Raw genomic sequence first — 13,318 nt, 5'->3', positions numbered from 1 at the left:
TTTGGGGGGGGCGACATGATGCCGCAGCTGGAAAGCATTGGCCTCACAATTCTGAGGACCCGGGTTCAATCCCGGCCCCGCCTATGCGGAGTTTGCATCTGCCCCCCGTGCCAGTGTGGCTTTCCTCCCGGCACTCCGGTTTCCTCCCACATCCCAAAAACGTGCATTCATTGGAGACTCTAAATTGCCCTTAGGTGTGATTGTGAGTGCGGCTGTCTGTCTTGATGTGGCCTATAATTGGGTGGAAACCAGTTCAGGGTGCACAACTAGGATAGGCTCCAGCACTACCCTGACCCTTGTGAGGATAAGCGACTAAGAAAATGGATGGATGGATGTTTTGGGACTTTTATAACAGTTCTGCAGGTTTTTGCATGGTGGGATGACTCATGCTCTCTTTTTGGCATTTTCTGTGGTGTTTTCAAAAGTGGAGTATTTTTTAAAGCAATATTGCAAAATTAATATCCGTCAAGAGTAAATGACGATAATTGCACCTTTAGCCTTGATTTCCACCCCCTCTTTGTTTGGCACGCTTGGGAACAAGTCCTCTGCGACCACATCTTTGTTGCTCACTTTATTTAACCTGTGATGCTGCGTTTTGAAATGTTCACATGAGAATAAAACCAGAGCGCGAATCTAACGTCAAAACGTTCTTAAAAGGCTCTTTTGTACCCTTGAAATGGGAGCAGCGCCCCAGCCTGTGAGGGATCACGGAAAGGCAGTGTAATGCGTCGTTGGAGGTGGCCTCTATGTCGTAATCAGATACTGTATTACCGCGGCTGCTGGGAGTCAAATGCGAGGAGAAGGGGGGGGGAACAGGTAATGGAAGACGAGAGAGGGGTTGATTTTTACCCCATGCAGTTTCTGTGTGTGTGTGTGTGTGTGTGTGTGTGTGTGTGTGTGTGTGTGGAAAAAAGGCAGTTTTCTAAATGGATTTCTAAATGGCTTCACTATTTTCCTGGCCCCTCACTTCTGTGCCTCAACGAGTGTGTTTATGTTTTTGGTTACATGTGTAGATCACACATGTAGGGACTTGGATGTGCGTCTGCATACATGCTTTTTGTGTGACCGGGTGGTTTTGTGTGTTTGGTCCACTGGATTGACCTAATGACTTCCTCGTGGGATTTAAGGATTTGGTTGCTCTCTGTCGAATTCCTGTGTTTCTTTTTCATTGTGTCTGTTTGTGCATTGTGGAATGGTGGTTTCATTCATATGGCTGCACAAATATCCATCCATCCACTTTCTTTGCCGCTTATCCTCACGAGGGTCGCAGGGAGTGCTGGAGCCTATCCCAGCTGTCAACGGGCTGGAGGCGGGGTACACCTAGAACTGGTTGCCAGCCAATGGCAGGGCACATAGAGACAAACAGCCATGCTCACAATCACAACTAGGGGCAATTTAGAGTGTCCATTAATATGTTGCATGTTTTTGGGATGTGGGAGGAAATCAGAGTGCCCGGAGAAAACCCACGCAGGCACGGGGAGAACATGAAAAGTCCACACAGGCATGCCCGGGATCGAACCCAGGTCCTCGAAAATGTGAGGCCAACACTTTAGCAGCTGAGCCACCGTGCCGCCGCTGTACAAATAGATTATTAAAATTTTAAACCTACATTACATTAATTACTGTCAATCTTACTTAAAAATGCATTTCTGTTTAATACAGTTTTAATGGTGACTTTGACTCAAACGGTTAATAAAAAAACACACACACACATAGCAAACAACTACCCCAGACCTCAACCCTACTGAGTATCTTTGGGGGCTCCTCGAATAGAATGTGGGGTAGCAAAAGGTCTCCGACATCCACCAGCTCTGGAATGTTTTGATGACTGAGTGGAATAGGATTCAAGTGTCAACCTGGGAAACTGGTGACCTCTGCCGCTTTTCATTAATCCTCTCACAGTACTGCGAAAAAGGAATACAAAACAAATGATCATCAGAAATTTGTAATATTTTTTTCTGTGTTGTTGAATTATGACATTACTATTACGAGTTGCTCCGTCCATACCTAAACTGTAATAACCTAAACCCTCATAGAAGGTTAAGGCAGTGCTGGAAAATAATCTTGGTCGCACAAAATATTGATACTGTACTTTGAAAATAATTTTTATTAAGGACTACGTGTTGACTTATTTTGAGGGGACAGTAAATTTAGACTGTTATGGAAGCTGTGCGCTTGGCTGCATTGTAACAAAATGTTTTTTCTTCAGTTTTCTCCCATGAAAAGTCCAGTGTTCGCAAAAAATGTGACGGTTGTACTCAGTTTTTAGATACTGTAAGACTGCGACAGGAGTTTCACCATACAACAAAAATGCGCAGTATCTTAATAATTATGGGCTTTCTGAAATAATTTTCTTCCCTCTGCCTTCACGTGACAGTTACTCCCACCTTAACATGCCCGAGGTGTTTAAGTAACGTGATATATGACTTTTGGGACTCACGAGCAAAGTATACGCACATGTGGTACGAGCTAACAAAAACTTGCTCAAAAGAAAACGAAAGAATTGAGGCATTGCTGACCTGGTCTCAAATAATAATGCCGTGGAATTTATTATCAGTAGCAGTGGGAAAAGAAAGAAACAACCAGCAAAAGAAAGTTAATCATAATTTCCTTGGGAAGAACAAGGTTATATTAAGTGCATGTTCAATTGAAAATCATAATGCTAAGACCGGAGTCTTCCATCCATCCATCCATCCATCCATCCATCCATCCATCTTCCACCTCTTTTCTGGGTCATGTCACAGGGGCAGTTAGTAAATTGCATAACTTCCCGGACATTTTTCTTCTCTGCCATGTCCTTAACAGCCCAGTTGAGTCATTCTAGTGAAAAGTCACAAAACAACAACAATAACCGAGCGTAAATGTTTTGATGCTCAGTGAACTGAGGCCTGTCACGATGACAATAATAATAATTGACATTGCGCCTGCTGAGATTTAGAATTGTTTTCTCCCTAACAATTTTGTTCAAATTCCACATTGTACAACTATAAACTACTAAACTTTAATTCCATTTTTAAGTTAATTTTGTGCATTATGTTGCCACTTGTCTCTTACTGGATGTTTACAAACATCCAACGTGTTACTACAACTTCACACTTTTTCTTGCACAACAAACCACCCAAAGAGCGTGGGTGAAGTTTAAACTTAATGCAGCACGTCATTCGAGACATTTCTCCAAAACAACAGAAAAAGAGCAAACAATCCCAATTAATTATCCATGTCAAGTGGCTTGGAAACAAGCTTGAGAAGGTATTATATATTAAATCTGAGACAGTGTTTCTTTTTTAATATTTCCAAAATAAACAGAGAACCCCAAGCACGCAGCTGCGGTCTGACAGCAGAACGCATTCGGTGGACACCTACGGTGCGTGTCTTCATAAATCCATTTTTTAGACTTGTGCAATGGTTTGCACACCCAATTATACCTTCATGATTTTGTAATTTAGTGGGTTTTTTTTAACCGCAGTAATTTGAAAAGTTTTCTTTCCCATTATGTAATTATAATATATAAATACACCATGTCACCTTTGTGTGAGTTTTGCTTGGCGACCGGGTAGTGTCCACATCACCCCCAAAGTCATCTGGGATAGACCCTGGCTCACCTGGGGGACCACAAGCGGTATTAAATGCTATACACTATGTGACTGTTTTGGTCTGTCTGGATGATAGTTTGGCTCGTGTCATTCGTGGTTGCAACATCATATTCCACACCCAAGTAATGTAGGGCACATGTGATTCCGTGTTTAGGCAATTTCCTGCCTGATTTTTAAGTTGATTGACATTTTATCAATATTGATATTCAGGTTCTGTGGGACTGCATCATGAATCTGCTCTGAGCCCCTTCCTGTTTGCGGTAGTAATGGATAGGCTGACAGATGAGGTTAGACTGGAATCCCTTTGGACCATGATGTTCGCAGATGATATTGTCATATGCAGTGAAAGCAGGGAGCATGCAGAGGAACAATTGGAAAGATGGAGACATGCACTGGAAAGGAGAGGAATGAAGATTAGCCGAAGTAAAACAGAATATATGTGCGTGATTGAGTGGGGGGGGGGGGGGAGTGAAGCTCCAGGGAGAAGAGATAGCAAGGGTGGAGGACTTCAAATACTTGGGGTCAACAATCCAGAGCAATGGTGAATGTGGTAAGGAAGGGAAGAAACGGGTCCAATGGGGTGGAACAGTTGGCGGAAGGTGTCTGGTGTTGTGTGTGACAGAAGAGTCTGCGCTAGGATGAAGGGCATTTTTTTATAAAACAGTGGTGAGGCCGGCCATGATGTACAGATTAGAGACGATGGCACTGAAGAAACGACAGGGAGCAGAACTGGAGGTGGCAGAAAGGAAGATGTTGAGGTTCTCGCTTGGAGTGAGCAGGTTGGATAGGATTAGAAATGAACTCTTTAGCGGGACAGCCAAAGTTGGATGTTTTGGAGACAAGGTTCGAGAGAGCAGACTTTGGAGATGTTCAGAGGCAAGAGAGTGAGTATACTGGTAGAAAGGTGCTGAGGATGGAGCTGCCAGGCAAAAGAGCGAGAGGAAGACCAAAAACAAGGGTGGATGGATGTTGTCAGGGAGGACATGAGGACAGCGGGTGTCAGAGAGGAGGATCCACGAGATAGGCTTAGATGGAAAAAGATGACACACTGTGGCGACCTCTGACGGGACAAGCCGAAAGGAAAAGAAGAAGAAGATATTCAGCTGCAGTGAGTCACTGAAAGGTAGTCATCAGTGTACAGGGGGAACCAGAAGGGATTGCCAATAAGCAACTGGCTGTACAGCAGTTAGATGAATTGTCGGTCCTGACAATGATTTTACAGTTTTAGCTTGATGACACAATTTCCTTCAGTGCACCCATGCAAAGTAAATGAACAGGGACGAAGGATGAACATGTGTTTTTAAGTTTTAAGTACAAATGAAAAGAGGGTTTATATGACGGTACTTTTTAGCATTGTAGAACAAGGATTCCGAGAACAGATGATGCATTCTTGAAAGCTGAGAAGTCTCATCACTGTGGTGCAACTTCACGATGATGCAGTCATCTGGCATCACACGGTAGCTGGTGGACCCACACAGATGTAGTCAAATATTTTTAAGTGAATTAAAATTTACCAGAGAATGGCAAAAACGGCGTCAAGTGATACACTTTGGAGGCCGGGGGGAGCTGCTTTCACCCCACCATCGAAGAACCTGAGCGCCATCGTTCACATCTGTGGTTAGCCGCATGGTTGCAGTCGATACAGTTTTTGCTCATTGCAGTCTTCAGACATGTTTTTTTAATTTAGATTTGACTGCACTTTGAGGTCGGCCCAAGATCCTACCAGTCTTGAATGCAACTCCAGACATTTTTACAGTTTAGACGCACCTCAGTGCCATCTACGGGACAGTAGAGTAGTAGCTCTAACGCCAACATACATTGTGAGCACTTAAAGCTTTCCACTTTACTTTTGCATTGTAAATTTACAAACACAAGAGGAATGGTAACCGTTTTGACACTGTACATAGTCTTCTCCCACATGCTCTCCATGTGTCTAAACATTTGCAATCCCGAGCGTCCAATCGTAGAAATTCTATAAATCCCCCACAGCGTGTTCCTGCGTGGACCTTAAACATTCCTCCCAAGAATCCCATAAATGCTTCAGCTTCAGCCTGATGACTGTAAAAAGCTTTGTCTCCGCATCATGTCCTCTACCACACGAAGGGTCTGGTTTTATGAAGAGCTGGGTCTTAAGTGTACTGGGAGGGGACGTTGACATCAAGAGGATGACGAATTGTTTTAATATTTATGGGGTAGCATTTGCACGGCTTTTTCACATCTGACGAAAGCAGCAATTCATTAAAATGAGTTACGTCTGTGCATCACAATGTTTTTAAGATGGATGGATTAATGGATGGATGGGTGGATGTTCCCTATCAATGCTCTACAGGCCCTTCTTCAAACTTTCATGAATCGTTGTGCTTCTGTGGATGTTGAATGAATCGGAATGTCAGGCGGCAAGAGAATTGTTGAAGCATGGGGTGAAAAGCCCAAAACGTTTGAATCCCCAACAACAACTGTGTCTTTGTTGAGTCACGGATTTAAATAGTTTGAAGATGTTTGTGGCGTATAACGCATGCTGTTGTGCCACATGGTTGTTTGTACAATTGTCCATCAATAAAGAGAATATGAGTCAGTGCTTTTGACAAGACACTTCATATCCCTACTTGTACGATTTATACCTCATCCACATGAGCAAAACAGCCAACAATTACCCGTCACTGTTAAAAAATTCCTCTGATTCATCACTACAGCCTATGCATGGGTATCTGGTATAGATTTACATTGCTGGGATATTAAATTCTGTTACAGATGTTGACCATTTGAACATGATCCAGTCGAAAAGGTGACACGTTTTTTGCACGCTCCAAAGAAACAAACAAACAAATACTGTGTTTGGCCACAGGCAACTACATGCTCCTCCGTGTGCTCCCTTCAGTCTACCCGAGACAACCTGATGTCATCCACCGTCACCTCGGCAAGCTCACGGCTGTGATGTCACAGCTGGAGTCCACGGAACAGCAACACCTGATCAGACTGCTTCAACTGGTGGCTGAGCAACATCCGCTGGTAAGATTTGATTCATTTTAGTGTGTGTCTGAGGACTGATTGTCAAGTTTAAAGCAGATGTACTATACAACGGTACTTTGTATCTAAGACATCAACAACACACATTGCTCTAAAATATTTACTATCGAGCAGACTGCAATATAAAATAGTGGGTCGTGCCATGTTTTACGTGGCTATTTGTTCACAGGATTTAATCATTATTACCTCATCTGCCCAAAAACAAAACACTATGCCACTCATGTCCACATGGTTGATTGAATGACGTGTCCCCAGAGAAAATAAAACCACTACAGCACTTCGAGGTGTTTGAGGAAAGTTCCAGGACTAGTGTGCCAAAAAGTGTATTTCAAATCCAAACTACAAACAAGAAGTTTTCTCTTTCAAAGTTCACACAAAAATTCACGTCGTGCGAGTAGGGAGTTTGCTTCAGTACGGTGCTGTGCTGTCGGTGCTCAGCAACAAGTTATCTTGCCACAAATCTCATCTTTTCTTGTGCACTGAACAAAGCAGATGTCACAGCATCTAGACCAAGTTTGCGATATTTAATTCGTGACACCAGTCCTGGAACTTCTCTGACACAACTCGTAAAAAGGCCTGATTTTCTAAGGTCGTAAATAACGAGCGCCGGATTGCGTGTTCACCCTCATAGACCGCGTTCGCTGTTGGTGTATGTTATGTGTGACGTTTGGAATGATGGAAATGGAAGTGTTAGTGGAAGACAAACAAAATGTTGGATAAAAGAAATCTATCGCGCTGATAGGTTTGTGGAAGCCAGCAAGTATATTAGCATTTTAAATCTAATGACCCAGATGTAAAGAAATGAGCGTTGAAAGGAGTTTGTCAGGTGAAATGGCATGAGCCCTTCTTGTGACTGACTCCAAGTCAGCTCTTGACTACGTTGTATTGCTGAATAGAGACACAAAAGTGTTCGTTTTTGGAAAACTTCTCTCCACTGACTGTCATTTTTTCTGATCGATGCTAGGATCACCGTGCCTGGTAGTTTGCTTGCGTCTTTCATGTGGCGTATGTAAAAATCCGTCATTGCAGTTTATCCCAGATCAGCTTCCACATACGTTTGCATGACCGTACAAGTTTGCGCCTGTTTTTTGCATCCGCAAACCTTTGATAAATCAGGCCATTCGTGTTATGACACAAGATTATTGCGATATTAATTTTACAAACAACTGCTGCTTTGTATGACATAAAATACGTAGAAGAGAAATGTGCAGTTGAGCTACATATGAAACTGAAGCAACGGGAGTGTTCTGCAATCGTGTGATCCAATCCAGTCTAGCTGTGGATAATGAGGAAGTTTTCATTTCCAGAGTGTTGCCAGACGGTCCTACAGTCATGTCTTTGTTTCTCATCAGTCACCACACTGTTCATCACACTCGGCTTTCCACCTCTTAAAGTGACTTTGATCCTTCTCCTCGGTCCTTATGCATGCTACCAAAACCTCTAAATGTTGTTGGGGTCATTGTAAAAGTATGAATACAACTCTCTTTTCAGATATTCAGCCCCCAGGTGCCTGCCCTCGTCAGTTACCTGGGCAACCAGTCTCTAATTGAGGCCATATTGGGCACTCTGGTGAATGTGTCTCAAGCCAGCCCCTCCTCGCTGGTCAGCTTTCTGCCAAAGCTCAGGACTGTGGGACAACAATGGCCTGCTCTCTTGGGTCATGTGGCCAAAATCCATGGTGCTGTGGGCATCATCAGTGAGGTACACACAGACATACGCACACACACTTACACTACACACAATGGACAACTGATTCAAAGCAAAAGTGTTTGGAAGTACAAACCAGTGAACTGAATTGATGGCCTGGCTGCTCGATACTGCATACTGATTTGGAATGATTCCATTCCACCAACTCCAATTAAATAATGTGAATAGACTCAACCAGGAAACAAAGAATCCCGCAAAATCCATTTTTCTATCGCGCTTAACCTGTTCAGTGTCACAGGGAGCAGGAGTGTATCCCAATTGAATGCAAAAGGCTGTTGGCCGATTACTCACATCATACCGTATACTAGATACAGACAACCACTGACCGTGTGGAGGTTGAAGCCACTCTGTCTCCATCGAAGTCAGTCGAATGTACCAATACCCCATCCGTGGTTGTCCGTAATATTTGTCCAGTTTCTATGCATTTTTGATTTTTGATTAGTAAAGGGGGAGTTAGAAAGGCACTGAACAGAATGAAAAATGGAAAGACAGTTGGTCCTGATGACAAACCAGTGGAGGTATGGAACCAATTTGGAGAGATGGCTGTGGTTGTTCATGTTTATGAGCTCAAACCATATAAAAAAAAAAAACTAACCCTCAACGGACTCGACGTTTGCAGTTTTAGTCATACCTAGCATTTTAATTCACTTTTCGTCTGCCCTTCAACTTTATTTCTGTGTCCTACAACGTCCATTGAAATCAGTGTAGAAAATGTGGCAATGATGTCATCTAGTGAGTTTTAGGGAGCCCAATGGCTCCTTTTCTCACTGGGGTGTTGGTATCGCTGCTTGGCAGAATGCTATTCCTCATGCAACAAGACATATGGTGTGTGTGTGCATGTGTGTGTGTGTGTGTGTGTGTGTGTGTGTGTGTGTGTGAGAGAGAGAGAGAGAGAGAGAGAGAGAATAATGAGCATATTACAGCGTCTCTTTTCTCTTTCGGGCCTCATTTAAATTTGTTCAAATTATCACAAAGTGAAAATAAACAAACACGTGCACACAAAGGCACAAATGTTTTAAAGTGACAGTGCATAACCAGCTTTAGTATGTTTTCTGTGAGAACAAACAAGTTGCAAGTTCAACTTTAGTATGCACAAACAGATAATTTGGACCTTACAGTCCTGTATTTCTTCACATTGTAGTCATTTGGAAAACAAGGCCTATTTTTCTGGGAAATTACCCTGCGGGGACCTCCTAGTGATGGCACTGCCTCCTGTAAGTTAGTGTGGACCCCCCCTCCCCCCGCCCCTTTTGTCCCCCTCCCTCCAACGACCACACACACATGCACACCTCTCCCCCTGACTGATTGCACAACTTTCTCTGGCTTCCTTTCGCTCCTGAAGGACTTCATCTGCACTGAGTTGGTTGTTTGTTTGGGCCGAACACGTCAAATCAATTCAGCTATCTTGTCATTAAAATCTCCCCAAAAATAAATTGAAAATGTGATATGATACCAAAAGGACGCAAAGCCATGCAGATGTTTTCGGTGTTTGTCTTGATACACCAAAACATCAAAATCAAAACGTCAAAAACATCCAAACAACAACTTCTCTATGTTCGTTTGGAACGCCATAAAAAGCTTTAATGCACTGAACATCAGAAGCAAATTATTAACGGAAACATTGAAAGAAATAAACACATGCATGCAGGTGTGTTAGTTATTATTTACTGTCCAAATTCCTCCATGAAAAATGGATCCTTATCTCCTCCTATGATTCCAGGATAATTTTTTTGGGAGAGCATAAAACTAATGCGGGCGATTGGCGAGTGACCAGTCTGGAGTGTACCATTGGCGCTTGCCAAAGTCTTCTGGGATAAGCTCCAGCTCAGCCGTGAGCCTAATGAGGACAGGCGGTATAGCAAACGGATGAATAAAACTAATGGTTAAATAAAGCATTTATTCGTTCACTCATAAAAAAATAAAGAAACTCTTGATTTTTATTCTTTTGGGTATTTTTTTGTGCCAAGCAGTTTAGTTGCGCATATTCTATACTTGATGTTTTTGTTGCAATATGGATAGTTAATATTCAGTCGATATTGTGTCTTTGTAGACCTAAAGAATTTTTTTACAGAGTACCAAGAGAGGAACTGTGGTACTGCATGTACAAGTCTGGTGTGGCGGAGAAATATGTTAGAACAGTACAGGACTTGTATGAGGGCAGCAGACCAGCGGTGAGGTGTACCGAAGGTGTGACAGAAGAATTTAAGGTGGATGTGGGACTGCATCAGGGATCCGCACTGAGCCCCTTCCTGTTTGCATTAGTAATGGATAGACTGACAGATGAGGTTAGACTGGAATCCCCTTGGACCATGACGTTCGCAGATGATGTTGTGATCTGCAGTGAAAGTAGGGAGTAGGGGGAGGAACAATTACAAAGATGGAGGTCCGATTAGATTAGCCGAAGTAAAACAGAATATATGTGCGTGAATGTGAGAGTCGGAGGAGGAAGAGTGAGGCTCCAGGGAGAACAGATAGTGAGGGTGGACGACTTCAAATACTTGGGGTCAACAAGAAGAAACGGGTCCAAACGGGGTGGAACAGTTGGCGGAAGGTGTCTGATGCTCTATGTAACAGAAGAGTCTTTGGTAGGATGACGTGCAAAGTTTATAAAACCATGGTGAGGGGTCACGATGTACGGATTAGAGACGGTGGCACGGAAGAGACAAGAGGAAGATGAACTGGAGGTGGCAGAAATGAAGATGCTGATGTTCTCGCTTGGAGTGAAAAGGTTGGATAGGATTAGAAATGAGCTCATAAGGGGGACAGCTAAAGTTGGATGTTTTGGAGACAAGGTGAGAGAGAGCAGACTTAGATTGTTTGGACATGTACAAAGGCGAGAGAGTGAGTAGATTGGTAGAAGGGGTGCTGAGGATTGAGCTGCCAGGCAAAAGAGCGAGAGGAAGACCAAAGAGAAGGGTGATGGATGTTATGAGGGAGGACATGAGGACAGTGGGCGTCAGAGAGGAGGATGCATGAGATAGGCTTAGATGGAAAAAGATGACTCGCTGTGGCAAAGAAAAGCGAAGAAGATGGGGGCTCAGCATGCGGCATGACTGACAATGCTTATGAGGTTTTCCTTCTGGCAGAACAGAAGCACCAACCCGTAATTGGCAGTACCGGTAGTGCTTAACCGTAAATGTAAACGTTCACATCTACTGTGACCGTTAAAGTATCCCCTTTACTTTGTAACCAAGATCATGGACCCATGTAGTTAGACGTCGTAGAGAAACTGCTGACCCAGGTTTCAAAAGTTTAATAGCGGGATTAGTATGAAAAGAATCATTTTTTTCATTTCATTTCTTCAGGCGCATGCACACAGTTCTTTGGTGTACCTGGTGTCTCTTCTGGGCAACATGGAGCACACGTTCCACCACACACTGCTACTGGAGATCCGGGCTCTGACGGACCGTTACCCGTCTGTGCTCGGAGGCTACGGGAAAGACCTGTACAGGCTGAGTAACTCGTTCACGGCCATCGCCGGACTGCTGGGGAGGCGGCTGGAGGAGAGTGCCACCGCAAGTCGTAGGTCAGAGAAGGCTCATCTTTCTTTCTTCGTGTGCAAAGGAACCATGTCTTTCAAATGTTTTGCTGAAGGATTATCCTCTGATGTGGAGAGTGTTAAAAGTGCAGTTTTATAATTGTTTAAAATACTTTAATTCCTAATAATTTTTTTTCATTGAAATTTGTGAAGTCAAACAATCAAAGAATCACCTGACAAAGTATTACCGTATTTTCCGGCCTACAGAGCGCACCTGATTTTAAGCCTCACCCAGTACATTTGTAAAGGAAATACCATTTGATACATACATAAGCCGCACTCGTGTAAAAGCCGCAAGTGCCCACATTAAAACCCACCTTGAAACACAGGAGATTTTCAAAGAAAGACGGTACACAGAAAGAGTTTTCAAAGTTTTAATACTTTAGCTTAGCTTAACATAGCAACAACATGGTAGCACGAACAGGGCTAGTAATAAAAAAAAAAAAAACATACCAGTAAAAAAAAAAAAAAAACAGCCGTGGCAGCTACACAGTAGCGACACGGTAGCACAACACTAACAGGGCCGTTTAAAAAAAAAAAAAAAAAATCAGCCCTAAATCACAGAGACGCGGCAGTAACACAGCAGCAACACACTAGCACAGTGCTAACGCTAGTGCAGCGACAGCATGGCTGTTTAAAGAAAAAAACATACTGGTAAAAGTCACTTCTTCAACACACATATTCCACCGCTCTGACTCTTACCTATTCCGGTCGAGTGCCCCCTTGCGGCCTTTAGAAAAAAATGCACAAATTAGCTGCATCACCGCATAAGCCGCAGAGTTGAAAGCGTGCGAAAAAAGTCACGGCTTATAGGCCGGAAATTACGGTAAATCAATTGGTTCAATTGGTACTATATCTTTGTCAAGTGTCTACCAATATTCTTTATTGTCGCAAGAACCCAACTATTATTGGATAATATCTGTTCCGTGAGACTTTTGCTAGGCTAGCACCTTTTTGCGTTAGTTATCATAGTTTCTCCTACAACTAATTTTGCTCATTATTTGTCCTGGATGCATTTTCAGTGACTACATTCTGTCATCTGTTTGCAGTTTACACACACACACACACACACACACACACACAAAAGTTAAGGCCGCCTCTCTAATAACACCGAGGACAATCTCGTTTTTGTTTGCGAATTGTTTATTTGTATCAAGGGAAAATTTGTGAATGATTGAACACAATCAGACCCCCCCGCTGCCCCCCCCACCCATGGCGTTACATAATAAGAGCACGAATGCACGTCAAGCCGCCATGTGTTTGTGTGGATGTGGGAGGATGAAACGCATTATGTGCAGGATTGAGGGCTTTGCTTGGGGTCCTCTCCTCTCACGATACTGAGATGGGGTGGTGAAAGAGCTTGTGAATGCAGGATGTATTGTTTTGTTTTTCATGATGACAAGAACTACTGACTCATAATTCCCATTAATCTAGTAGGGGGGCTTACCCTGTA

The 13,318-nt window shown here is 43.2% G+C and overlaps 1 protein-coding gene across 4 annotated transcripts in view; it reads left to right on the top strand.

The window, feature by feature from the left end:
- The window catches only part of veph1 (ventricular zone expressed PH domain-containing 1), an 84,414-nt gene that overhangs the window by 41,087 nt on the left and 30,009 nt on the right, over positions 1-13,318 (top strand). For all 4 annotated transcript variants that reach the window (XM_061828109.1, XM_061828108.1, XM_061828110.1 and 1 more), the window contains exons 6-8: positions 6,439-6,602; positions 8,112-8,321; positions 11,633-11,853. In XM_061828109.1, coding sequence (XP_061684093.1) covers positions 6,439-6,602; positions 8,112-8,321; positions 11,633-11,853 — 595 coding nt within the window. The remainder of the gene's footprint in view (positions 1-6,438; positions 6,603-8,111; positions 8,322-11,632; positions 11,854-13,318) is intronic.

Source organism: Syngnathoides biaculeatus, chromosome 8 (assembly GCF_019802595.1).
Source record: "Syngnathoides biaculeatus isolate LvHL_M chromosome 8, ASM1980259v1, whole genome shotgun sequence".
Taxonomy (NCBI): Eukaryota; Metazoa; Chordata; class Actinopteri; order Syngnathiformes; family Syngnathidae; genus Syngnathoides; species Syngnathoides biaculeatus.
Note: the sequence above shows the minus strand (reverse complement) of the source record. Positions and strands in the feature narration are given on the sequence as shown.